The sequence below is a fragment of the Apiospora marii genome (assembly GCF_038362585.1).
Source record: "Apiospora marii strain CBS 49790 chromosome Unknown utg000007l_segment0_segment0, whole genome shotgun sequence".
Lineage (NCBI taxonomy): Eukaryota > Fungi > Ascomycota > Sordariomycetes > Amphisphaeriales > Apiosporaceae > Apiospora > Apiospora marii.
In genome coordinates this window covers 2,176,781-2,203,032 of record NW_027117379.1, presented here as the reverse complement: position 1 = coordinate 2,203,032, position 26,252 = coordinate 2,176,781, and the positions used below count along the sequence as shown (strand labels likewise).

The 26,252-nt window shown below is 54.6% G+C and overlaps 8 protein-coding genes across 8 annotated transcripts; 4 read left to right on the top strand and 4 right to left on the bottom strand.

Annotated features, from left to right (window-relative positions):
* Nucleotides 1-739: 739 nt before the first annotated feature.
* PG985_011074 (uncharacterized protein) lies at nt 740-1,828 on the top strand (the record flags this gene model as incomplete). The annotated part of the gene is made up of 1 exon (XM_066830841.1): nt 740-1,828. The coding sequence occupies one exon, from the start codon at nt 740-742 to the stop codon at nt 1,826-1,828; it is 1,089 nt and encodes a 362-aa protein (XP_066681523.1).
* A 392-nt stretch (nt 1,829-2,220) lies between these two features.
* PG985_011073 (uncharacterized protein) lies at nt 2,221-3,637 on the bottom strand (the record flags this gene model as incomplete). The annotated part of the gene is made up of 3 exons (XM_066830840.1): nt 2,221-2,512; nt 2,569-3,402; nt 3,459-3,637. 3 exons carry the CDS (start codon nt 3,635-3,637, stop codon nt 2,221-2,223), a joined length of 1,305 nt encoding a protein of 434 aa, XP_066681522.1.
* Nucleotides 3,638-4,828: 1,191 nt separating this feature from the next.
* Nucleotides 4,829-6,709, bottom strand: PG985_011072 (F-box domain-containing protein; the record flags this gene model as incomplete). Its single annotated transcript, XM_066830839.1, has 1 exon — nt 4,829-6,709. One exon carries the CDS (start codon nt 6,707-6,709, stop codon nt 4,829-4,831), a length of 1,881 nt encoding a protein of 626 aa, XP_066681521.1.
* Nucleotides 6,710-7,961: 1,252 nt separating this feature from the next.
* PG985_011071 (kinase-like domain-containing protein) lies at nt 7,962-10,448 on the top strand (the record flags this gene model as incomplete). The annotated part of the gene is made up of 1 exon (XM_066830838.1): nt 7,962-10,448. The coding sequence occupies one exon, from the start codon at nt 7,962-7,964 to the stop codon at nt 10,446-10,448; it is 2,487 nt and encodes an 828-aa protein (XP_066681520.1).
* Nucleotides 10,449-11,623: 1,175 nt separating this feature from the next.
* Nucleotides 11,624-12,533, top strand: PG985_011070 (uncharacterized protein; the record flags this gene model as incomplete). Its single annotated transcript, XM_066830837.1, has 3 exons — nt 11,624-11,660; nt 11,729-11,802; nt 11,874-12,533. The coding sequence occupies 3 exons, from the start codon at nt 11,624-11,626 to the stop codon at nt 12,531-12,533; spliced, it is 771 nt and encodes a 256-aa protein (XP_066681519.1).
* Nucleotides 12,534-15,709: 3,176 nt separating this feature from the next.
* PG985_011069 (uncharacterized protein) lies at nt 15,710-18,251 on the top strand (the record flags this gene model as incomplete). Its single annotated transcript, XM_066830836.1, has 3 exons — nt 15,710-16,155; nt 16,342-17,595; nt 17,678-18,251. 3 exons carry the CDS (start codon nt 15,710-15,712, stop codon nt 18,249-18,251), a joined length of 2,274 nt encoding a protein of 757 aa, XP_066681518.1.
* Nucleotides 18,252-19,029: 778 nt separating this feature from the next.
* On the bottom strand, nt 19,030-21,325 carry PG985_011068 (uncharacterized protein; the record flags this gene model as incomplete). The annotated part of the gene is made up of 2 exons (XM_066830835.1): nt 19,030-20,732; nt 20,839-21,325. The coding sequence occupies 2 exons, from the start codon at nt 21,323-21,325 to the stop codon at nt 19,030-19,032; spliced, it is 2,190 nt and encodes a 729-aa protein (XP_066681517.1).
* A 1,570-nt stretch (nt 21,326-22,895) lies between these two features.
* PG985_011067 (uncharacterized protein) lies at nt 22,896-25,120 on the bottom strand (the record flags this gene model as incomplete). The annotated part of the gene is made up of 7 exons (XM_066830834.1): nt 22,896-23,465; nt 23,532-24,043; nt 24,100-24,268; nt 24,349-24,594; nt 24,728-24,798; nt 24,883-24,932; nt 25,056-25,120. 7 exons carry the CDS (start codon nt 25,118-25,120, stop codon nt 22,896-22,898), a joined length of 1,683 nt encoding a protein of 560 aa, XP_066681516.1.
* Between the last annotated feature and the right edge of the window lie 1,132 nt (nt 25,121-26,252).

Sequence of the window (26,252 nt, the reverse complement as noted above, 5' to 3'; positions counted from 1 at the left end):
ATTACGGACGGCTGAGCAGTCTCATGTTGACGACTGCGATTTTGCCCCGATTCGAACGGGCTGCTGTTGAGGCAGAGAAGACGTGCCTACTACCATTTATCCTTCACATGTACCGTTTTGCCAGAAACAGTCTGCCAAAATTAAACATCCGTGTCAGCAATTTGACACATGAGATAGGCTTCTTCCAATTCTCGGTTTCCAGGAATGGAATACAGACGTTGTCGGTATGGGCGCAAACCAAACGTACCAAAGGGATGCATGCTGCGGGTCAATCCGCTGTTTGCCGACGCAAACGGACAAAGACATGCTCTTTTGGGATTGTGATCGATTGAAGGAGTGAGTACAAGAAACTCTAGGGTAAGACACAACCATCATTTTCCGGCCAACAATAGGAACGATTAGGTTTCGAGATCAGTCATCCCAAAAGCTTCATCTACCCTGTCAACATTTCGGAGGGGAACAGAGAGAGACAAGACGAGTCACATGCAGTCATTCGCCCATCGCGGTTACGACTTACCATCCACATCATTTCCCATCCCATCTCCAGGCGTCACCACCACCAAAACACCCCCCCGTCCGAACTACCGACTCGCGACTGCATGATCTGAATGTATATGATGCAACAGCCTCCCGTCATCGGAACCTGATCAAAAGCGCTCAACTTTGTTTGGACCTCCGAAGGTGCTTGGCATTCTTCGCTAACAAAAAAACGACCCCGTTCGCAATTCGAAACGGCAAAATGGCGATGACAATGATCACCGCCCAAGATGCACACTCCAACGTCCTCGAGGAACTCCTAGGCCCCGAGCTCCTCGACCTCCAGCGCGAAGCCACCGAGCTGCTGGACCGGAGCCTCGAGCTCGCCGACCTCATCTGGGAGCTCGAGTCCAAGTACCTCGCACAAGAACCGTGTGGACACGGTACTTCTCTCACGCCCATTACCGAGCATAATGACGATGATGAGTATGATTTCGAGGAGCTACCTCAGTATGACCCCAAAATAGATGACGGCGCCGTTAGCAGCGACGATGACGACGGCCTCAACTACCAACTAGCGGACCTGCGCGCCGAGGCCGCTGAGCTCAGCCAGCGCAGCGGCGAGGCTTGGACATTGTTCTGTGAGGAGGTCCTCGCGCGGCTGTCGCCCTCATCATCGTCAGTGGACGAAGAGGCGCTACGGCGATCGCGGAAGGAGAAGCGGCAACAGCAGCGACACCTGGAACCCCGTCGCATGGAGTCAGCAAATGCCTACGATGAGAAAGAAGAATCATTCATATCCACGACGCACACCGAGGCTGCATCGTCTTATTACAAGGATGACGATGCGCACTTGGCGGATCTCTACTGGCATTCTTCTGCTTCACCCAACGACGACTTTGACTCCGATGGCAATGGTGACCATGCGGAGAACAGCGATGACGGAGATCGATATGAAGAGGAAGAGGACGACGAAGACGACTACGAGTTCATGGAGACCATCCGTCAGGAGTACCTCGACCTCGCCGAACAGCACCTGTCATCACAAGCCCCTCCCGAGAAGGCCGCGACGGACACGTATGCCCCCGTCGCCGACGGAGACGGCAAACCAAAGCAAGCGACGGATGCGGAGGAGCTGCCAGGTCTCTTCGAGAACCTGATGGAGGGCAAGGAGGACGGAGATGAGGACTCGGGCTTCGACGAAGACGAGGCGGAGGATGGCGTGAGCTATCTACATCAGGACAGCGGTTTCGTGGAGGGCGATGATACGGACAGCGATAATGAGTCTTTCAAGAGCTGTCTTGACCGATTTGACAATTACGGAGGCGATTTCAAGTTGAAGAGGGATTAGAGAGGAATTGCATAACTAGCTGAAGGACCGCACTGCAGATAGATCTGAAGACCGAGGATATTGGCAATTCATCAATTGGGTTGACAGTGTCCCCTATGAGCTATTGACCAACATCCGCTTGGACATTGAACAAGAGACTTGACAATCATATGTGACCGATCGTAGACTTCGTAGATATCCCCATTTTGACCATCAACCACATGTGCGCAAGAAGCAAAGTTGCCCGTCAACAATATCCCTCTCGGCGTCCACGCGACGTATCGCGCTGCCCACCTTACCAAAGTCACTGTTTGGCATCACCATCAACAAAGCAAATCCAGTCGTCCACGAAAGCATTCCGAACGCCTTTTCCCACCAATTCTCATCAGAACTTCAAAAGACGATCAGTCATCTCAGAACGTGGTCTGCAGCTTTGGGTAATCCTTCGCGCTGGTGCCGAGATCCGCGAAGATGGCCTTAGCATCATCCTCACTCAGATCCTTCATGCGCTGTGCATCCTCCTCCTCGAGCTTAACGAGCTCCTCCTCGGGCTCCTCCTTGCCGTCCTTCTGGTCCTGCTTCTGGGGCTCCATTGCCTTGTCGATGCCGGCGCCCTCGCCGACCAGCAGGACTTGCGTATTGACGTAGTCGAGATGCTTGGGCGTCGTGCCGGTCCAGCGGAGGGAGCGGAAGTCGTCTTTGACCCTGCATTGGAAGTTAGGGATAGTAAGAAACAAAAATGAGAGATCGGGGAAACGTACTCTTGTGGGTATTCCGGTTCCGAGGGCAGCTGCGCATATGCGGGCGGCGGGTAAGCCGGGTTACGGGTGCTGAGGATGAAGCTGCCCTTCTCGCGAAGGCCAATATCCTTCTGGGTCTCGCCGAGCTCTTGGGGCAGCGTCAGCATGTACGCCAAATGGCTGTTGCGACCCGTAGACGTGATCGCGTAAACGCCCTCGCCGATGGGGGTAGCAGCCGGCGAGTGGCGCGTGCCGGCGGTCTTGGTGTCGTAGTCGTTCGCCGCAAGGAACTCGTCCTTAAGGGTCGCGAAGGACGCGTCCACCTTCTCGACGATGGCGAGCCACTTGTCCTGGCCGCTGAGCGGCAGCTTCTTCTTGGGGATCGCGACGAGCCGGCTGTTGCCCGCGTCGCCGATGGGGCCGTCGCCCAGCTTGCCGTCGTGCGCGATGGGGCGCAGGACCATGTAGGTGCGGGCGATGTCGTCGACACCGCTGGGTTCCTCGATGCCCACGCGGCCGCGGAAGAAGAAGTATATGATGCCCTTCTCCTGAATGCTCGCGGGCACTTCGCCCTCGCGCGCCTCGGGCTCCACGGCGCCGGCGCCGTTCTCCTCACTCTTCGTTTGCTCTGGCTTCTCAGCGGCGGCGGATTGCTCCTCCTCTTTGCCGTCGGACTTAGTCTCCTGTTCGGACTTGGTCTCTTGCTCGGGCTTGGGCTCTTGCTCGGGCTTCGTGTCTTCAGGCTTCTTCTCTGTCTTGGAATCTCCCTCTACCTTCTCATCACTAGCATCAGCTTTGCCAACATCATCATTGGCGTCATCGGTCTTCTTGGTCTCATGATCTCCAGCGTCGGCACTGGTTTCACTATTGTTAGTGACGATAGTATCAAAGCGAATGAGGGGCAAACATACTCGGGCATGGATTCCTCAATGGTCATCTGTGTTTTCTCATCTTTCTCATCATCCTTCTTGGCGCGCTTTGGTGCTGGTGATGTCTTCTCTTCCATCTCATGCTTTGCGCCAGCAGCCTGTTCGGATGAACCGTTGGCTTCGGGCTCCGCGTTCTTTTCGGACGAACGTGTGGAAGGCATTTTGGGGATGATTGCTTGCTAAGAGGTGACTGACAATTTGTAGGGAAGTAAAACGTCAAAACGAGGGTGCGATTGAAGATTGCGATGTACTCTCAGAAATTCAGTATGTGAAGATTTAATGGTCGTAAAGTTGCAGTTCAGTAGGGAAGGAGCAATGGAGGACCGGGGCGTGGGCGGTTCAAGTACAAAATGGCTGGCAGTGACGAAATGTTTAGATCAGCCCTCACAATGCATGCTTCTTTTCTAGGTAGGATAAATCACGCCTCAATCATAAGCTAACGTACGATCGCCAGTTATTCCTTCCGAACCCATCACTAAAATATTTGGTGGCTGGCTGTGTGTGATATGTGACCAAAAGGAAGCTTACCCCGGATTTTGAGGCTCTGATCTGATGTCATGGATCGTCTTAGTGCCAGGTACGCCCCAGTTGCCCGTCAGTTTTGGCCGATCCTCTGGGCGCGCATTGGCTGAGACGGCACGTCAAATGGTTGATGATGAATTGGACCCCTGGAAAATACGCGGTATTACCCACTAAACGCCCTGAGCTGAGCAAAAGCTCCAGCTGTTTGTCAGTCTGGTGAATCGCATCGTCAAAGGAAAGGTCCCGGATACTGGCAGAAGAGAGGTCTCACTAATGATGGAAGTGGCATAGTTGGTGCTACGTTCCGGTATTGATACGGGACAGCAAATTTGATTGATAACGAAACCAGACGTGTTCGTTGGCCGACTGCCTGCTGCAGGTCTTAATTGAAATGCACCTCTAACGATGCATGTCTTACACTGCCCAAGCCGCACTTTCAACAAGGAAAGCAACTTCCCAAATGACATTCTCATCTGCAGCAGGCCGTCAGGGAACAAAGAAGAATTGTACCGATATTGCAGTTAATCATCTTGATCATTGGTCATGGCCCGGCAAGCTCATGTGCGCTTTTCCCATACGATGAAAATCTCCGGCCACGACGCCTCACAGCGCCACATAGCTCCCCAGCGCAGACTTATCCTTCTGTGCGAAATTTGGCTTACTGCCGGCAAATGACAACCCGCAGTGCATGTCTACACGACGGGGTCGGCCTGATTCTAAAGAAACCACTCACATCCTTGCCCTCAACCAGAGGGGTATAATATATATGTATTGGTTGGGTATCATTGAAAGCATTATCCGCTGTATATGTTGGTAGATATATAACATCCTCAAGTAAAATCGTAAACCATCAAGCTTTCTCTGCCTTGGCTGGACTCTTTCAAAACGATGACCATTTCATCGTCAAACCCGACCCAGTTCCGCTTCTCATCAAATGTGACAAGAGTACTACTATCTGCTTGAGTATTTGGTGTACTTGAACTGTTCGGTCGGACCTCGATACTCCTGGCCTCCGCCCGACCCTCGAGTTCCCAGACGCGAATCTCTTCCCCACGACAGCTGACACTGACGGCCTTGCCGCGCGAGGTGATCTCGGCGTCGCTGATGCCCGAAGTGTGGCCCCAGAGCCGGATGCCGGGCGAGACGGAGAGCGACGTGGCGTTGGACGTGCAGAGATGGAGTATCAACGTGTTGTCGGGTAAGGTAGCGAGAAGATAGGGGTGATTGTAGCAAATGTTCGTAGGACCATCGTCTGCATGCCTGCTAGATCCATTGACCCCAGACGCGGTCGCCGGCCGCGCCGGTGAAGATGGCGGCGATAGGACTTGCGATGGCGAAGATCGTATGGGTGGGGAGTACGCGATGCGCGTCGTGGTAATATCAGGCGTCGTTTTCGTTCCTGAGGACGACGCTCGCAGATGAAGATCCTGGATACCTAGCGACCATCCTTGTAATGTGGAAAATGTGTATGCAATCGACGCTATCGTGGTGCTTGCCGTCTTGCGTATGGAAAGCGCTAAAGGGGCTCTTGAAGTGTGCGACTTAAGCGAAGTAAGCAATAACGGAGCTTGCAGGAATTCTAAGTGCGAATTCCCTTTTTGAGGCTTCTTCGAACCGGCAATATCTCCACCAACTTCGCTTTCTGTCCAACTTTGAGTTTCCAGTGGTATACTGATCGATTCCGTTGTCGGTCTATGTTGCGCCGGTGTAGTGGCAGACTCTCCGTCGACGATGTCAAAAGTGTAGAGTGATATCAATACCAATTCGGTGGCCGTTAACAGGTAAGGATGGGAGTATGCAATTCCGACCAGCTCGCCGTTGGTGGATCTCTCGTGTCGGTACTTTCGTATTAATTCGTTCTTGCTGATATCCAGCCTCCAGATGCCGAAGCTACCGTCGTCAAATCCCACGGCCACATTCAAAACTCTAGAATGCAGTTCCTGATCGTCAATAGCCAGGCAGCTCGGTGACACCGGGCTCGACGACCCGGACTCGAGCAAGGTGATCTGCGCGACCAGCTCTTTTGTCCTCAAATCCCAGGCGCGCAAACCCGACGCAAGGTCGGCGGTGACGGCCACGCCCTCAGATATCTTGACGAGCATCGGCCGCGCCGATGTCGCAATCTCCTTTTCCTCTTCTTCTTCTTTCATTGTGTTGACAGCCGTCTTGTGGCCGCCAACATGTAGCTCCTCGACCGCGGCTTTCCCCTTGGACCAATTGTGTCGTAGCTTGTACTGCCCCTTCCAATCTCGGGACGACGAAGGGCGATCGGCGCCGCTATCGCCACCGCCGTTCTTGTCGTTATTACTACTGCGCATGTCGACCCAGCCGCCCCTCCTCCCATCGGCCCATATGGCGCGACGCGACGAGTAGTGCAGCTTGCCCTCGCGGGCGGAACCATTGCGAAAGCCCGGGATGCGCAGGGCCCGCGGCAGCACGAAGCGGCTATAGTACAGCCGCTTCCATAGCTGGGAGTCCTCGGCGAGGCGGTGGAACCGGCGCGAGACGGGCGCGACGTTGAGGAGGGACGACAGGGGTAGGCATGTGAGGATGCGCACGAGGAGCTCGTCGGAGAGCGGCGAGAGGTGATCGCGGCAGCGGCGGGGGGCGGTTGCAAGCCGAGGTCGCTTGGGGTTCGGTATCGTGGGAACGTCGTTTTCGTTGTCGCTCGCTTCTACGACTGGGAAGAGCTTTCGCTTCTGAGGAGGCATGCTCACCAAGTGAAAAGAAGTCACCTCCGGTTGGTAGAAAGAAGTCGCAAGAACCACATGCACAAAGCACCAAGTTACAAAGGGTTCTCGAGATAGGTATCGAGTTGTTGCCCACTATGCGCTGCAGCTGCACCACCCAGACTTTAGTGGCTTTTAGTGGGCGTTGGTATGGTGGCGGTGATTGGGAATGCTCGGGGTTTGCGGAGATAAAGACCGCGACCGAGATTCAACCGCGTCAACAACCATTAACCAATTCACTTTGTTGTTCCTTCCTCTTCCTTTCAACGTTCCCCAGCAGCATCCCACAACAGCCCCGGATGCTTGCTTCCTGCTCACCCTAGCTACGATCAAGATAGAATTGGCTCCATATCAATCGGTCAGAGATGGTAGCGTGGATGTCTTCTGGATGTCCTACTACACCGACTTGCGTTGTGCCTGTCGATCCTTTTACTAAGTATCGGGCGTTGCTATCCACTTTGCTAAATATGACCTCAGTCTTGAAGCCCGACCAACGGGTCGTCCCATGTCTTGCCCGCCTTTTTACAGCCTCCCTCATTCAGTGTTTGTGTGAATTCTTTTGTTTAGCATCAGGTACAGTCAGTGGCTCCATCTTAACGGCGGTTCTTGTTGTGGAGTGCACAACAGCATCTTGGTCTGGAGCTCTAAGGAGGCACTGTTGACTGCAGCTATATCAGGTGTGGGTATGGAGGGTACAGATAGCACCATGGACCATCTTGGGTCGTGAGATTGAATGAAAAGGGATGAACCACTCACCACTGACGGTCCAGACCGGCTTTGTCGAATGTCGGGATTTGCGAACCGCCAATGGACCGTCCATGGTAGGGGCCAATTGATTGGGAACAGTGGCTTCGCTTATGCAGTGTTCACCCAAACTCCCCTGCTCACGGATGCAGCCCGTTCACCCGACTCCCCGTCAGCGTGGTTGTCCAACAGCGACGGCCGTACAAAAACGTTCCTGGCATCTCGATCACGCCCAGCATTTCTCCCGTGATATGCACGAGGGGGTTGAAATCTGCTTAAGGCTAAATGCTCATCCCGGTAATAACGCTCGATGGGATTCTTAACCACCTAACTAACCGAATTGACGAACACCACCCTTGCTCGTCAGGATGAGGTATGATAAGTCCCCTGGCGCCCGGGATCCCCACCTCTCCATCCCGATGGGAAATATTGCATATCATGAGTTTCTCGCAGAAACCCGTGTCACGGCCACCACCCCGACACTGGACCCATGCCAAATCGCCGACATGGAGACCCGAAAGGCCATGATGGACGACGCCCAGGAGATGCAAAAGGCGACCGAACTAGCCTGTCGGGAGGCGGGGCGCGGCGCACCCCTTACCAGCTTTCCGAGCTCATCGGCAAGGGCAGCTACGGCCGTGTGTATAAGGCGACGGATCGGAAGACGGGCGGCGTCGTGGCCATCAAGATGGTCGACATTGAGGCAGGGGACGGTTATGCGCCGGGCACCACCGACACCTACGGCGACATCCAGCAGGAGATCAAGACCCTCAAACTGCTGCGCGACGTCGGCGCTGCCAATGTCAACCTCGTCGTCGACGCTTTCATGGTCGAGCAGTCCATGTGGATTATTACCGACTACTGCGCCGGAGGCAGCGTCGCTACCCTGATGAAGCCCTTCACGGCGGCGTCGATTAAAGGACTCAAGGGCCCGCGTCTCGACGAGAAGTGGATCATTCCGATCCTTCGGGAGGTGGCTGAGGCTATCCGCTGGATCCACACCCACGGCGTCATTCATCGCGATATCAAGTGCGCCAACATCTTCGTCACCCAAGAGGGCGGCGTCCAGTTGGGCGACTTCGGCGTCGCTGCCATGGTCCAGACCAAGTTCGACAAGCGGCGCACCGTCATCGGGACGCTGCACTGGATGGCCCCCGAGCTCTTCGATTCGGTCGTTTCATATGGTCCTGCTGTCGATATCTGGGCGTTCGGGGCGGTGGCCTACGAAATGGCCTCAGGACTACCGCCCAATGCCATGGAGTCGCACAAGGCGAGAGTCGAACCCGCCCAATTTGGAGAGTTCCTCAACGGACACATCCCGCGGCTCGAAGGGCCTGAGTACTCCGATGGGCTGAAAGATCTCGTGGCATTTTGCTTGGAGAAGTGCCCCGATCGACGTCCCACAATAGAACGCGTCGTTGACCACTCATACATCCGGGACACCTCATCGGCGTACCCAGCTGCCTCGCTTTCTCAGCTTGTGCGGAACTACAGAATGTGGGAGCAGCAAGGTGGCGTCAGGCAATCCTTGCTCAATCCCAACATGGGGGCTCAGGTAGCGGCCATCCGCACTTCTGCCGAGACGGAGCTGGACGAATGGAACTTCAGCACGACCTTGGAGTTTGACCAACAAGTCGAGAGCAGCAATCAGCCGGAACCGGACCTCCATCAGAACATGGTGCCGCCGCCATTGCAACCGAAGGCCCGCCGCCGCCCCCCTCCCCATGTCCTCGCCCGACTCAAGGCACCCTTAGAGAAGGTCTTTGACCCCAACACCAGAACCGACTACACTGAGAACTCGAGGACGTACTATGCCCCTGGTGGTAATGGGTTTGGCGACGACGGCACGCAATTCTCGTCGGCGCCCGATCTCCCACTCCGAGATGACTCCAGCGAAGCTGCAATACGAGAATCGCTGATCGACCTCGACGCCTCTCTTGGGGGCGACTTCGATACTCCGACATCCTCAATGGACGACATGACCACTCTCCGCCCTTCCAGGGTCCCGGTTCCTCTCCCACATGCGGCCGCTCCGCATGACCCTTCGAACGGAGCTACCCCCAACCGGGGAGGACCAAGAAGGGGCCCGACGCCATCGAGTGGCATGTCCTTTGGCAACTTTGGGCGCTCACCAAACCAGCCCGGCAAGGAAGGAATGCCGAAGCCGGTCAGAAGCAATACCACCTCAATCTTCGCTCAGCAGCACAAGATGGACTGGCGATGGCCGACCAAACTCCCGCCATTGCCCCGCAGCAGCAGTGCAGGGGGTACCCCACGCCGCTTCACCAGAAACAACGACTCGTTGAACGGCGGCAGTCAAAACAACAACAGCATCGTGGTACCATCCCCCGGCGACCGCGGTTCCCTCCAGACCCTGATCGATCTAGACGAGGGCATGTTCGGTATTACGGATGACAACGCTTCCAAACACATGTCGCCCGAGTACCCTAGCACGCCGCCGAGGACCGCCAACGGTGCCGTTCCCCCCTGGGCCATATCAACATCCGCCCTGGTTTCCAACGAAGACTGGCTGCTGTCGATGAGCCCCTTGGACAGCATAAATCGCCACAGCCGCAGCAACAACAGCAGTAACGGCAGCAATGGCAGTAACCAATACAAACCGCCGGCGGCCTTCATGGACACGCCCCCTCGTACAAGGAACCCCCTCCTCACGGCCAACTTTCTCCTGTCTCCGCCCGATGAAGATGACGAGGATGACATTTACGGCAGTGCCGGTGTGGCCGCTGACGACGACAGTAACGACGACGATGGGGACGGCGGCAGCTCACGCTCCTTCTGGGGCCGACCGCCTGAGCCGCCCTCGGTGCGGGTCATGGAGGGCCGCGCGAGCCAGCGGGTCGTGGCGGACGAGATGAAGAGGTTGCTTGGCAGCTTGTCGGGCCACCTCAGCGACGTGGGGAAGCAGGTCAAGCAGCTGGAGCCCCGGCGGGCGGAGGGCGCGAGGCCGGAGTCATGACAATGACGACTGCTTGACTCCGGGCAAACGGTCATGTAAACCAAACAAAAAATAATGGGTATATCAGGGTACACATTTCACGGAGTTCATGGGGCTGGCTAGATGTAATGATAAGGGGAGGGGCGGCTTGGTTTTCGGGTTTGGTTCCAGGATGGTTGGTATTACACATGTAAGCTTTGGGGACACGATGAATACAAGACTGATGAGCTTTCTTTCGGGAAAGGGACGGAGAATAGGGAGGAAACGTGTTGTCGAAAAGGATACCAAACCCCTGGGGGAGGTTTGGTAAGCCCCTGGCTGTGTACTTTACATAGGGAGGATTCGTTGAATTCAAAGAACGAGGATGGATTGCTTGTTCCTTGGAATACTTGGTAACTATGTACGCTGATTTCCGGGAGTGTGAATCTTGTGTCTTTCTTGCTAGCTATCATGGATGATTCCTGATGGTCTGCCTATATGTGATCGCGAGTTACTATAACTATGTCTTGATACTTGCTGTCCCTTTTTATCGTATCTTAGGGCCTATTTCCCTGTTTGGTATCGGCGCAGATCTATCTGGGTGATCCATATTTGCTTTGGACGCCATGTACAGCTGACAAATGGTTACTGGGTTCATATATCCCCGGTGAGTGTCATCACACTTTCAGTGGGCCGAAGCTCCTGTGGGACGATTATCTAAAGTCGGGGAGTCCCGTATTAGTGTCAGAATGGATTTCGGGGAAATGATCACCCCTGACTACTACTTAGTTATAGCTGATTTGAAAGCGCATCTGCATGTTGTCTCCACGATTCTCCCCATATCAGGGACCATGATGCCTCAGATGCAGAACGAGCCCATATGCCAGTGGAGGATCGACACTGACGATAGGTCAATGGTATGATTGTGAATTGTCCTGAACTTATCTCGGCCTGGTATGCTGCATCACTAACTGGCTCTGGCTTGTGTGCTTAGCAAGCTTAAGCAGTTGTGTTCAGCAGGGGTATGTGACCTCCGAGGCACTGTAGTTATATAGATATATATACATGATACGAGTCCTCGTATTTTCGTTCGTACTCATCCTTAACAGGATACACCCAAAGCAACATTCGGACTATATCTATATCTGGTCTCTCGCATCTTTCACGTCTCGCCATTGTGCCTACATATTCCCAGCAAACTTACAGTTTCTACTGCGATGCCAAGACAAGGCCAACTGAGCGGCAAGACCGCAAGTAAGTCACACATTAATCCGCACTCCCTTCACCGAATCAGAACTAGTACTAAAGCGTTGCGTCCCTAGTTGTGACAGGGTCTTCCAGATCCAACGGCATCGGCGCCGCTATCGCCGTGGCCCTCGCCGAACAAGGCGCCAACGTATGTGACTATGGAGAAAAGGTCCAGACCTTGTTGGCATGGGCCATATACTAACACAATTCTTACATCAGATCGTCGTACACTACGTCAAATCGGAGCAAGGAGCAACGGAAGTGGTCAACACCTTGCAGGGCATGGGCGTCAAAGCGGTGGCTATCCAAGCCGACGCCGCCAGTGCTGATCTTGGCACCAAGTTAGTCCAGGGCACGCTCGAAGCTCCCCAGGTTTCCACCATAGACATCCTCATCAACAACGCCGGCATCTCGCGTATTCACCCGGGCATCGCCGAAGTCCCCCTCGGCGCCTGGGACGAAATCTTCCACACCAACGTCCGCGCGCCCTTCCTGCTGATCCAGGCGGCCCTGCCGTACATGCAGGCCGGCGGGCGCATCGTCAACATCGGCAGCATCATCGGCAGCATCATCGGCAAGATGGGGCACCGGGTCTTCACCGTCTACGGCGCTTCCAAGGGGGCGCTGGCGTCGATGTCGGTCTCGATGGCGGAAGAGCTGGGGGCTCGGGGGATCACAATCAACGTGGTGGCGCCCGGGCCGATCGACACGGACATGAAGGAGGCCGGCGTCAACGAGAAGCTCTTCCGCAACATGCACATCAAGCGGGAGGGGACGCCGCGGGAGGTGGCGGGGGCGGTGGCGTGGCTGGCGGGGCCGGATGCTGGGTTTGTCACGGGGCAGTTGATTCCTATCGATGGCGGCAGTGGCTGGCCTTGAGGGGGCATGTTTAGGATGATAGACCGCAAGAACAGCCGCCAGTCATTGCACTGTCAATCTTTGGGTGTATTCTGTTTTGTCCAAACTATTACACATCTTGCTTAGTGTGACTTTGAAGCGGCCCAACGAGCTATGACGACGGCTCCTTTCGTGCCACCGACCATTCCAAGTTGGTTTGACCTGAGCCAATTCCTTCGATGTCGTCCAAGTCTAGAGCCAATGCAGCTGCCATGCGTCATCCTTCAAAAAGTACGGCATGCAGGAACCTCTGGCGCAGGACCGTGCCGCATACATACGTGCGTAGGAATCAGGACGCTGCAGGTGGCCCCTCTAGGCTTAGGGCTACGCCTCTTACATCAATCTAGGAACTGTTAGGGCAAAGTTGCACCGCCGACAAGAGCTGAAAGCTAGAACCGGGTCAATCCTCGGCCACGGTCCACCCCATTCTATTCTATGGACGGGGTATTGAGCACTGACTCCATTTACTTAGGTAGTTACCAGGACCAGCATGCGATGCCACGTGTGGTTTGGCATTTAAGCGCAACGGCTTCCTTCAGACGAACTGACGAACAGACGATTGACGAGCAAACGAATACCTAAGCTTCCGCCAGAGTTGCGCCTAAAAAATTAGGCCAGACGAAATGCGGAGCTACGTTAGCCAGCCCTGGAGTCTAGAGCGGGTCGGGGCCAGGCACCGCACTACCCAGTAGCACTACCTTCTGACTGCCTCTGTGATGGAACATGGATGCGTGCATGGGAAGGAGGAGTTGAGTAGCACCGGTTCCGCAAGAGCTCATTCCCCTATCAGGCCAAAATGACGAGGAATATGATATCATCCAGAATCCTTCGCATCTTTTGCAACCCGATTTGCTCAATCTGGCCATCCAGCTCCGACAGGATCGGTTATGTAGCGGGTAGTTACATGTTACATATTGCAGCAGCGCAAGTGTGGCCGAGTGGTCGACCCCGACCGACCCCCAACGCCCAGCTTGCCAGCCCCAGCTCTGTCCAGGCTAGCCAGGATAAATGGCGCCTACTTAGAACCTAGGACTTTTCGCTGCCCCTCCTTTGTCCTCCCCTGCCAAGCCCAGAGAAGCCCGATGAGGAAGATCCGCCGCGGGGAGAATTGACCAAAGTGCCTCGAGTGCAAGCCAGGCCCCAGTGAAACCGAGCGGGCGCGCTTGTAACCCAACCCAACCCATGCACCATGGCAGCCATGAGCTTTCTGCCATGGATCTCGCTCCTTCCACTACTAAACGAGCGTTGCCAAAGGATGCGTTCCCGTCCTGCCTGTCGTCTGCTTTAGGGAAAGATGTGCAGGACTGCCATATGGCAGAAAGTCCCGTCGGCGTGGTGTAACACGTGGATAGCAAGCAGTCCCTTCAGGCGGGAGGATTCTGGCCCTAGAAGGAAAAAAAGAAAATGCTAGGCAAGACAAGCGGCACCAAAAGGTTTACCGACGACGGGTTCGTGTCTCACCAAACGTCATTTGCTGCTAATTGTAAGCTCTCGTATTATGTACGCGCAGCGCTGCGCACGCATAGCTCGCTCGCGCCCACAGACACATACGTACATGCTGTACAGACACACAGCCAGCACCAAAACTGCGCCCACACCAAAACGAGAAGGCTGCGCCCACTCGGCCGCCCCCTCAGCCCTAGAATACTACGCCGTATCTGCTCGATGTAATAATTACTACGATTTTTCGGGGGTTTCCAAGCGCCGCGCGGGAGAGGCGTTGCGATCTGGAGCCTAGACGACGCCGCCGCCGCTTGTGTTTAAAACGAAGGAAAGATACGGTACAAGCGTTGTGCGGGGGTCGCGACGTTTTGTTTCTGCAGGGACATGGACTCGAACAAGTACTTAGTCAAAACGCCCTTGTTTCTTTACCTGCATTCCTGTCGGATAATGGACACCACCGACAGGTAAGATGGAATCTTTAGTATGACGACTATCCGACTTCAGGGTCCAGGTGGCGCTCGGTTCCATGTGGGAAACTGACATTTTCCATACCGCATGAGGAAGCTCGTTTTGAGATTCTACTGTCAGCAACGAATGCGCGAATGCGATTCGCCTCATGCGATCGCAACAGGGCGTGCCAGTCTTCGCCATCATTTCCCATTCATCATGAACTGGGACCTGATCATCTAATTGGCTTGATGTCCAACCCCGAGTATATGCTACTCCTCGGTCATGGTATTAGCCGTGCGGAACCGATCGGGGGTTCGAGAAGACTCTTTTTCTGTCTCTCTACTCTCGCAGCAATTACTATCATGCCGACGGACGAACAAAGATAAGCGGGCATCTCACTTTTGCTCTCGGGGTCATCCTAGGCGTCCATCCGATTTGTGGATATTGGAGTCGGCAGCACCCGACCATTTGTCCTCGGGCACTGACCTAGCTCTGAACCAACAACAGCCGCGAAGCAGAGAACAACCTACACGGTCCGCCTCGTGATGTCGTGAAAGCTATATAGTTAAATATATCTTTCGGGTCCAGTACCCCCGGTTTTGTTGGCTTTAAGGCCGCGCCTGCGCATCTGCATGCCCATCATGCCCACCCGCTCCGTACCTCTGGTCTGGGCATTATTTTTAGCAGTATGACTGGACCAGAGGTCGCACCACCCCTACAACTTCTTCGGGCTACGATCCGCGACCAGCGACTGCGCAGGCACTGCAGACCTGCAGACCACTGCAGAAGCGGCACAGCAACTCCTAGCACCTTGCACCTTGCACCTTGCACCCCTCGCGCGCAGCCCTCGCGCAGGCAGTCAGTCAGTCCCCTTCAAGTGGTTGCCACCTGCATGCCCTGCATACTGTATTGATCCCTCAAACGTCAGCAGCTCCGTTTCCCTGCACTCCTGGCACCCGTTGGCACCTCTTCTGCTCCATTTCTCATTTACTGGCCCGACTGCCTGCACTTTCTTCTCCTCTTCCCCCCCTTGTCATCCTTCAACCTGCCACCCTGCCACTCTGACAAACCCGGGGCGATTACTACTACCAGCTGCTACCTACTCCTTACGTGGACTTAACGGACCATCCTTCAACAACCAGGCATACACAGACAAACAGAGAATTGGATGCATCGCGAGAGTTGCCGCTGCTCTTATCTCACAGGCCGTTCTCCCATGAATGCCTTTTCGCAACCTAATATCAATTCCCTTTACCTTTTAAGCCATGGATCCACTTACTATTTTAACCACGGCTAGCACGCTATCGAGCATGCTCAATGCGCTCGACAGGACCATTTCCAATACAACCGAGGTGCGGGGACACTGGCAGGACGCCGATCTGACGGTGCTTTTGCTCGAAAACCAACTCGCGACGCTGCGAACGGCGCTCGGCCAGATCAAGGACTGGATTGATGGCTTCTCCGCGTCGCCGGTCGGCTTTCCGGAGCTGCACTCGCAGCTGGTCATGGACCTGGACCGCTGCCTCATCTGCTGCCGCCTGCTCATCGCCAATGTCGACTCGGACGTCTCCCAGATCCACCAGAACACCGTCAGCAAGAACATGCCCAACAAGTTGACCCGATTGATGAGGACGAGGAATTTGAAGAAGTCGCAACCCATGATCCAGCAGCAGACGACGGCTTTGATGTTTCTGCTCGGCGCTTTCAATGCGTAAGTCCGCTCCTTTCCACTTTGCATCCCATAAGCTTTGGCTTTCCCTACTCTCCACGTGCTGCTTGCTGCCCGCTGCTGCTACCCGCTAGCCCTCGTGTCGCTGACTTTACGTCCGAACACTGCATATGTCATGCACTATCCCGCTGAATGTTATCGCTGATTTGACGGGGGTTTGGTTTTCAGTGCTGCTATTTCGCAACAGAAGGAACTGCTCGATCAACCGCAGACCAAGCGTGCATTGCAGGCGATAGAAGAAGACACCTCGGCCTTGTTTGCACCCCGCTACTCGGACCCCAATGTGAGCGCGTCGTCGCCCTCGTCGTCGACCATGGTGACCAGCCCCGGACTTGCCAATGCACCGAGGCCGTCATTGAAATCCGACTTCAGCAATGGCCCTGTCGTGTCTAGGATATACGAGACTTGGATCCAGAACTCGACGGAAGCGGCCCCACCCTACCAACCACCGGCTGATCCGAACTGGCAACGGCGGCTGGCTGATGTCAAGGAGCATCATCCAGTGCAGAACGGCGAGAGCTCCTCTGTCGCTGGCAGGGTGAACGGCAATTCGACAAATGGCGGAAGGTATAGCGTTTTGTCGCCAGTCATAAATGGCGACAAGTTCATTGCCGAGCCGATTCCGGAACAGGCGCAAGTAGAACCAAATGACAAGTTCATCCTCTTTCCGCGCGACGAGGATGACGGGAAGATTGTCGTCGACTCGGTTGAGACGCAGGAGAAGTTCATCACCAGCCCCACCGAGGCGAATGAAAAGTATTTCGTCGGCGCCACCCCCACTTCAATGGAGAGCAGCGACAGGTTCACGGACGACACGTCGGAAAGCCCATTCACACCCACCAGTTCCCGCCCGGGCAGTTGGCTAGCGCCCGCCCGCTCAAATAGCGTCATGTCCGCCAAAAGCAAATGGAAACTGCTCCGTAAGAGGCGCGAGAAGAGCGAGGACCAGAAACGGTCCCTCGCAATCGACAGCGCTTTGAAGGAAGACTACAGGAAGGAGAGGCAGCAGCAACAATACAAGGCACTGCTTTTCGGTTCAGACTCGCGATTGCACATTTTGACCGCGGCCAAGATGCTCGACAAAGCCAAGTCTTATACCAGCCAGGAGCTCTACGACTACCGGACCTTGATTTTGAAGTTGGTGAGGAGATACACGCATAAGCTCATCCGAGAGATGCGGCAACAACAGGTCAACACCCATGCGCGGTATCTCTGGGCCTACGTAGAAGTACTGGAGAGTTATTACAATGGCGGCATCAATGATGTCGACACTGGACTGCCCGACGAGTTGGACGAGAGGTTTTACAGCGCGTTAGAGAACATCCTCCAGGATCCTCATATCGCGGGCATGGTAAAACCATCTCCGTCGGCGACTTTGGTCAAGGAATCAAAAGACACATCCTGGCCCAGAGCTGCAGAGTAGTAAGTTGCGCTTCATTGAACCGGGGCTCTTTCGGCCTCTTGTCGTCACGCTTGGCACTGTTGACTAATGTGGCAATCACAGCTTCTTTTCCTCGTTACGTCGGATAACCATGCCGGCCTACGTGCCCACCGGCATGGATATCATTTATGCGACGACATTCGCCTCGACTACGGGAGGCATCACCAAGACGGATATTCGCGAGCGCGAGCTCGGCGTCGACTTTCTCGACATTGGGGGCCTCACTGGCAAATGGAAGAAGTGGATCCACCAGTTCGAGGAGGCGAGATTCGTCGTCTTCGTGGTGGATCTTGAAGAGTACGACAAGCCCGAGGTGATGCGCGATACGATGGAGTTATTGAACGCCGTCGTCAACTCGCAGTGGTTTGCGGCGGCGTCCATCATTCTGCTGCTCAACGTGCCCCCGCTCTGGACCGTCCGCAACACGGCCAATCCCCGCGACAACGTCAACATCCCCAAGGCCGCCGACGAGGTTCTCAAGGGGTTCCAGGCCCGCAACCTCGAGCGGCTGTTCATCTCGCCGTGCAGCATGACTGTCGATGGCGGCGGCGAGGCGGCCATGCAGTACATCCTCTCCGCCGTCAAAGAGGCGATTCTCATCAAGGCCTTAACGACGGTGGACGATTCCATAATGTGAGATAGCGCGAGAGAGTCCTGGCCGTGGATACCTTTTTGTTTTAATGTTTGGGTTTTAATCTATTCTTTATCATATGAATTTAGCGGGGGCGCAACGCACAGGATATTCGGGGGGTTCCAATGATGCCTTCCCGCAGCCTTCATCTGGCATTCCAAACCTTTTTCTCAAGTCATGTTATGTACATATTATATATACTTACTCATCAAGTATGTGGGAGTCGATATCCGAGAGCTCGTTCGTCGGTTTTTATCTCTTGATCTGCAGGGGACGCGCGCACAAATACACACACACACACACAACTCTGAGCTGGGGATACAATGTCCAAGACACATACCGACCGGGCCTGTTAGGGTTGGCGGTCGAATACACACTATACATTAAAATGCAATGCATTGGTCTTCCATGGAGTGGCGCAGCAGCATGGTGTATCTAGTAATGGATGAACTAGAAACGAAATAGCCTCGTCACTACTCTGTCGGTAGGGAGGGGGCAATAGTAACTATGCCAGCGTTTACCAATGTTCAACGTCGAATCACACTTTCCGCACTCCCATCATCGGTATTGTAAACCAGCCTAGGTCTCGTATCCCTGTGGTCTCTCATCAAGCTACTCCGGTAGACTTGAACATAGGGCCCAAACTGATATTTAAGCGAACCCGTACACGGTGATAACACACATATGATTGCGGTGCACCACATTATCTACAGACTAGCCGTCAATGCTACTCGGCCAAAGATTAACGACCTTCAGGTTTTGTTCCAACATATCCCGGCGGCCGCTATTTCTCATGGGTGGTCACCTCGACCACCACGTCACCCAATCTTATAGTACCGAATCGATCCATCACTTTCGGACCATAGTGTTCGATGATCCCTTTCCAGTACAGACCTATGCCTGGAAATTCACCATCTTGGATGGCCTGTAAGACCTCGCCGTCGTCCTTCGAAGCGGCCAGAAATTCCGTCAAGCCAGTCTTGTCATAGTAAGAACCCTCCGTGAGCGACGGTCCCAGCAGCCCGCGGTACAGGTCCGCCAGCTCCCCGTCGAACCCGTAACGCAGATCCTCTCGCCAGTGCGCGTACTCTTCGTAGCTGAAGAATGGGTTCTCTCTGGTTATCTGCACCCGCAGCGGCCGCTGTATCCGGTCTCGTGCCTTGCCGGGCTTAGGTTGGCCATACGCTTTGAGCTCGGCTTCCCGAAACTTGTCGAAAAGGGCGAGCGTACTTTCCCGTTTCGAGTGCCGTAATTGGGCAAAGGGTATAAGCCCCAACACTAGTTCGAGGCCACCAAGCTCTGAAGGGAAGAAAGAAAACGCGTCCGGGATATGGACAACGTCGAATCGTTGGCGAAAGATAGCTCTTAGGTATCCAACAAAGCTGCGTTCATCGTTGTCGCAAAACCCGTTCCTGGAGAGTTCGTCGAAAAGGACCACGTAGGGAATGTACAAGTCCTTGGGTCGGCCACTTGCTTTGACCACCTTTGCAACTTCGGAGATGAATACCGTGTTGTAACTGTTCCACGTCTGCACAAAAGATAACATGCTGTGGTTCCTACTTTGCAGTTGTCCCCGGAGCTCACTGGTAAACTTTGAAATTGCTCCGGGGTCAAAACCAAGACCCAGCGATACTGGGCACTTCTTGAAGAATCCAATTTTAAAGTCTTGCTCATATGATCTTCGCGCCCAAATATCGGAGAGACCTGTGTCCTCTTCATGGATTCGAGCACCGGTAACGGCCGCGAAGTTTTGAATTGTCGCCCAGGCTCCTTGTACTCTGTCGTTGGAAGACCAGAACCACATGTTGTTGTACAAACGATAGAGAAGGTCGCCGCCCGTTTCCTGGTTGACTCCCATATCGAGACAGAAGAGAACAGCTTCTCCAAACACGTCACTGAGTACGTGTGAGTATGGCATACCACGGCGACATGTTCGAGTAACAGTGTCAACAGGGTCACTATGGAATCGCACCGGGACTTCGAGAAACTTGAGAAAGAAGTCGAGCCACATTTGAGACACCCCGAAGAAGGACAGGACATGACATATAATAGCATGGGGAAGAAGCCGGTCCCAGCGATCGAATGACGAACAATGCATTACCATGGTCTTGCTCTGTCCCTCACTCATGGTCACTTCTGCCGCGAGTATCTGAAGCAGCGTTTCCCTGCGTTCGTTTAACTCGATCGAACGTGAACCACCCGCTTTGTTACGCTGTTTCGTGCCTAGGCCCTGGGTCTCATGGTCCATGAGACGGGAGACGAAGAACTTCTCGTGATGCATGCTGTTTCTTATATCCTGTACACTTCCCCGGGGTTCGTACGTGCCGCAGAAGTATTCGCGCCTCAGTTTGTCGCGGGCCGGAATCGTGCGGCCGGGACCCAGCCATGGCCCTCCCGGGGCGCAGAAGGAGCTGAATGCCTTCTTGAAGAACACCGACCATTTGACGCCAATGTAGTGAAGGAAGATGGCATGGACGAGACCTCCGTCTCAGGAAAATGGTGTAGGTGCCGTCAGGGTTTCTTCGCTGATCCACCAATACGGGGTCATCCCAGGACCAAGCGTGCAAACTCCGCATCTTTGAGTTCAGCATACATGCGATCACGACAATGGTGTATTTGCTATGTTTCCAGCATAGGAGGGTTTCCCGCTTCTCTTCAGAGGGGAGGTCGGAGGCCAGTAGGCCTGAGATGACCCAGTCGAGGGTTGCAGGGTCAAATTGGTCAGGCGCTGTGAGCTCTTGCTCAAAGTCCTTGATCGAATCCGATAGCAATTTCATGGCTTGTTTCTTCTGTTTCCAAATGCGGTAGTCGGCCCCGCGAACAAAAGCATCCTCCAAGAAGCGCCGCAGCTCATCTTCGTCGATTTCTGTGGGTGAGAACGCATCTTCTTCCCATCGATGGCTGTCTTCAAGCTTCTTTGCTTCTTCTGAATCCTCCGAACCACCAGCAGCAGTTGTGGTGTTTGACACCACTGGGGCTGGGTGAGGTTCTTGTTCTTTTCTCAGTTGGTCGTGGAGAGAAGCATAGGTAAGCTGTCGTTTCTCTCCCTGCGAGGAGATGCTGCTAGGAGACGAGGCCATGGTTTGCTTCGCCGCTGTGGGATAGGTATTGATTTCCTGGGGGTTGGGAAAGCTGAAGGGAATAATTATTTGTATAATGGCTTGCTATGCTGCAGCAAGGTTCTGATGTTTGGGTGATCTCGACTGCTGAGGCTGCTGGGGTGCCTCGGAAGTTTACTTTGAGTCAATGTATTATTAACTAAGTGAGTGTCGATTGCCCAGATGAAGGTACCTTGTAGGCATCAAAATAAAACATGAAAGACTGCCTTGCTCTCACATAGGGCGCGTGAATAGCAGCTGCGTGCCTAAAGCTGTTCGACTTCAGTTATCTTTTATGACAAGCTAGCTGCGGGCTACAGGGAAACGAGTGGCAACCAGCTCAGCTAGCTCCAGGATCATGACCTTTACTGAGCCTGAGAGCCTCGTTATTACAATGTGGGTGAGGCAAACAATGGCTCTGTACATGAGTCCAGGTACCATGACCGGTAAGGCAAGAGAAGCTTGCCCACTAAGGAACCAATGGTTGGTAAAGAACAATCCCATTGTAGACAATGCTATCTAATTGTACTGGCATATGTACCAGGAGGCTGGAAGTAAAGGTCATAAGGGAAGGTAGCTCCCCTGTCCCATAACCCAAGTTCCTCTACTGGTGTACCTCTGACGGGGTTGGTGCAGTGGTAGTGGTGTATGGGCCAGACAACCCTGGCGCCGGGGTTTCGTAGGGCCTCCGATTAGGATTCGATTTGAGCCGCGGGATCATGCCGATGATCTTCAGGTCACTCCCTTCGAGTCCGACTCGGGGCCTAAGCTTTTGCAATTTTTTTTTTTTTAAAATTACATTTCTTTTCCTTTGCCTTCCCTTTTGGTGATCCAACAACCCATTCTGCCTACATGTGTACATTTCGGTAAATGCCCCAATCTCCTCGTTGATTACTTTTTCAAACCTCCATGGCTACCTAGATGCCAGCACTCCTTGGATGCGAAGGAACGCGTGCAAGATCTTGCCGCCTAAGTAACCCGAGCTACGTTTCCCAGCACGATGCCTCGCCTGTGAGGCTGGGCACTTCATGGGGTACCTTTGTATTGAACATCATGAGATTCAAGTCAGGCTCGCACTCAAACACCACATGCATGGTAACAGCTGATGTAGGCGGTGAGTTCGACTCGATGGTTGCTCCAGGTGAAAGTTGTTTTACTTGTTGATGCTTAAGATCCCAACATGGATACCAAATCATGAGGGACATTTGTCAGATATTGACGGGATATGAGAGTCCTTTCCGCTTGGATTGGTCCATGATAATGCCACACAGAAGACCAGTACCACCATTTCATGTAACAACAATACATCAACCATGTTACTTTTCATGGCAACGGCTAGGGGCAAGGGTAAAGTGGCAGCGGCAACGCCACCAAGACGCTCACCCAAGTACAAGTCGGCATATACAAACCACCCTCCCCGGACGGCTATGTAGGGCAATTTTTTAATATAGATGAGATATTATTAAAGATTACAGGACGGTCTCAAAACCAGTCCCATAACTATGTGTTGAAGATCCAGTTGATGGATTACGTAACTACTACAAGTCCTGCTTTAAGCAACCTGCGGGCTATTCTGCCTGTGCCGCCCATGCAGCCTCGCCAGCCACGACCCCGTCATAGCTACCCGAATGCGCTTCCCGTACGCCATGAAGCCCAGCAGCGCGATATTGTTCGCCACCAGCACCCCGCCAAAGATGCCCGAAATCACAACGGCGTAGCCGCTCTCCAGGACCCAGTCGAGCAGATTGATCGACAGCCCGAAGCTGATGGCCTGCTTGCCGAGGTTCATGGCGATGAGCATCTCGGACGTGTTGGTGTTGTACGAGTCGACGGCGTAGGCGAGGGCGAAGCTAAAATAGAAGTAGGCGCCCCACGACATCATGCCGTTGCCCATCAGGTACCCCATCCAGTGCAGGTCGTGCTCCGCCGTCAGGCCGTACAGGATCAACCCCGCCGGCGCGATCACCATGGCCGGCAGCATGACGCCGAGCCGCATCTCGGCCTCGCGGATGCCGCCGTTGCGGCGCGTCAGGTGCGCGGCCAGGCGGTCCGAGGAGAAGGAGAAGGGGACCGCGAGGAGGAAGCCGAAGAGGGCGCCGAAGGCGATGTAGCCGGAGCTCTCCTGTAGATGACAAACATGGTCAGCATCAGATCAGTCGTTGAGTGCGAGGACTCCGAAACCTCATACCTCGGGCCAGTTGTAGGGTGGGGCCATGATCTTGATGGGGAAGGTGTAGTTGTAGGCGAACGCGCCGAGACCGATGTAGATGCCGAACGAGGTGATGACCCAGAATACCTGAGGGACCAGGAAGTAGGTGAAGGACATGGCCATAGTCCCAAAGAAGCGGGCCTCGGGGTCGTATCTGCCCTTGATCGACAGCGTCTGGAGGAAAGGCTTGCGAAGGGGCGCCTCCTGAGTCGTCGTCGTCATCGAAGGGGCCTGGTCGTTGACCCTGGTCGTGGCCTTGTCACTGTCGCTCGGGCTGGCATCCTCGACCGGCGCGGCAGCGGCGGCGGCGGAGGCTTCGAGGTGCATGTGGGCGTCCCTGTCGTAGGAGGACTCCTCGACGAAGAGAAAAGCCAGGATGAAGAGCGCCAGGGCAAAGGCCAGCACGACGTAGAAGAACAGACGCCAGCCCCATGGGTCGATGAGCAGGTGCGCCGACACCAGGGGGGCTACGGTGCCAATGGACAGGCAGACTGTAGTCCAGGTTAGTGTGCGGTCTCATGAAGGGTAGGACAGGGTCAGGTCATACATGTGTAGTACCCGATCCTCTTGCCGCGCTCGTGCAAGAAGAAGATGTCATTGCAAAGCTGAACCGGAATAGCCTCGCAGACTCCGCTACCGAACGCCGCGAAGACCCGGGCGGTCATGAGACCCCCGAAGTCGTTGGCTTGCGAAGAGCCGATGAGTCCTGCGATGAACTGCCGATCGGGCCCAGGCACGGTCAGCTGTGTTTACCAGGGGGCTAGCTGCCAATAAGCTAGAGTTTAGGTTCACCCACAAAGAGCATGGATCCCAGCATGACGGGGCGTCGTCCGAACTTGAGGTACAGGGGTACCAGGAACAGGGAGCCGAACCCGTAGGCGAGGTTGGGGTAGGAGATGAGGGTGGAGGCCTTGGTCGGGCTGACGCCGAACTCCTTGGCGAAGATGGAGATGTAAGGCGAGGGGCCGATGAGGGTCGCGTTGCCGAGGAACGAGTAGGCGCAGCAGATGATCAGGATGATCGTCTTCTTGTAGGTCGGCCACTGTGGTGAAACGAACGAATCATGTCAGCCAGTCATGCCCCCTGTCAATCCATTTCCGGCCGGCAGATCTGGCACATCGCATTGCCGGGCCTCATTCCTCCCCATTGATTGCCCTTATAGACGGCACACTCACTTGTAGCGGATCGTTCGGGCCCTCGGCGGGCACGGGGAACAATGCCTGTCCGTAGGCGGTGTCGTCGCCCTCTGCAAGTGCGCGTCTCCACCGTCAGCGTCGTCGGAATTCTTGTTTCGGGGTCTCGGATTAAGGTTCGGAATTAGAAGAATTACCGGCTGCCCGCAGGTCCACTGTCCCCGGTATTGCGCCCTCGTGAGCATGGCTACAAAGTAGAGTTGCGGGTTAGCGTCCGTACTGTCGCATTTCCCCGCACTGCTACCAACCTACCCCAGACAGGGGCAGGTAAATGGCGTTGGGGGAATGTCGGGGTAGGTCATGAGCTCACCTGTGAACCAGATGCCTCCCGTGGCTCTCTGCGGCGTCGTTGACCGGTACGGCTTCGACCGCCATTTTGTCGCGCGGCGCTTTGCTAGTAGCGCACAATGGGCGGCGACGAGTATGTTTGCGACAAAGTGGGTCGTGGCTGATTATACAGGAACGAGTTGGAATGCTTCAAGCTCAATGGGAAAGCCAAAAGCCCAATTGACACGATAGCAATGTCCAACCAAGTAGTGGTGGGTATTAGTGGCTAACTCGCTAGAGAGATAGATGTAAATGAGACGAGAGAAAAAGACCTGGTCTAGACTCTAGGGGGATTTCATCGGTTCTTATCTCTCAATACTTTTCTTTAATCTTGCCCGTTGACAAAACGAGACGTCCCTGCTTCGCGCATGCATGTCATCTCCACCTGTAAAGATACCGGTGTTGCTTTTCTATCCACACGAGAGATGCAGATTGGCGGAAGCATTTCAGGGCCTTGGGCCTTACCCCATTTCGTGGCAATTCCCGTCGATCTCGGGCAAGAATCCGGGGGGGTTAGTCATGTAGCTTGCTTGCAAGTCTGGGCCTGTTCCACCGAGGCCACGCCCCTAGCGTTGCACATCTGCAGGGTCGGTCGGGTAGTTCGCCATGGCTGACGTTCTTGATGGCAAGTCTGGGCACGGCAATTGTTTTATGGACGGAAGATGCGATTGACTGAGACACCACCAGCTGCACCCTGAGGGCCGGGTTGTCGCACCGCATCTCATTTCACTGCGCGACGACGACGAGTTACTGGGCCCCGCGTCGGGCTCGCTTAGGTGGTGTCTTCTTCATCGGGTATTGCTGTCCCACGCATGATCTGATGTTCAAATCGAGTGCAGTACCTTTCGTCAGGGTGAATTGGCAACTTGCATTTACGACGCATGCATTCCGGCCATCCCAATGCTGTTTTTAGCCTCCAATCCAATCCCGTCTCTTTGGACCAGCTTCCGATTGGGCCCAGTGGCATCTGTCACTTTCAAGATTGAGCACAGGCTTACCGGTTCCCGGCCAGATGCATTTCAGTGCCTCCCGCAAAACACCTGATTGGCCCAAGGGAATCAACTAAACTGCGGCTACTCTGATGGGTATGAGAAATCGGGACAACGCTGTATATCAAGAACCATCACTACTACCATGAATCTCCGGGTGACGTAGATTGAATACTGCAAAGATCTATCTT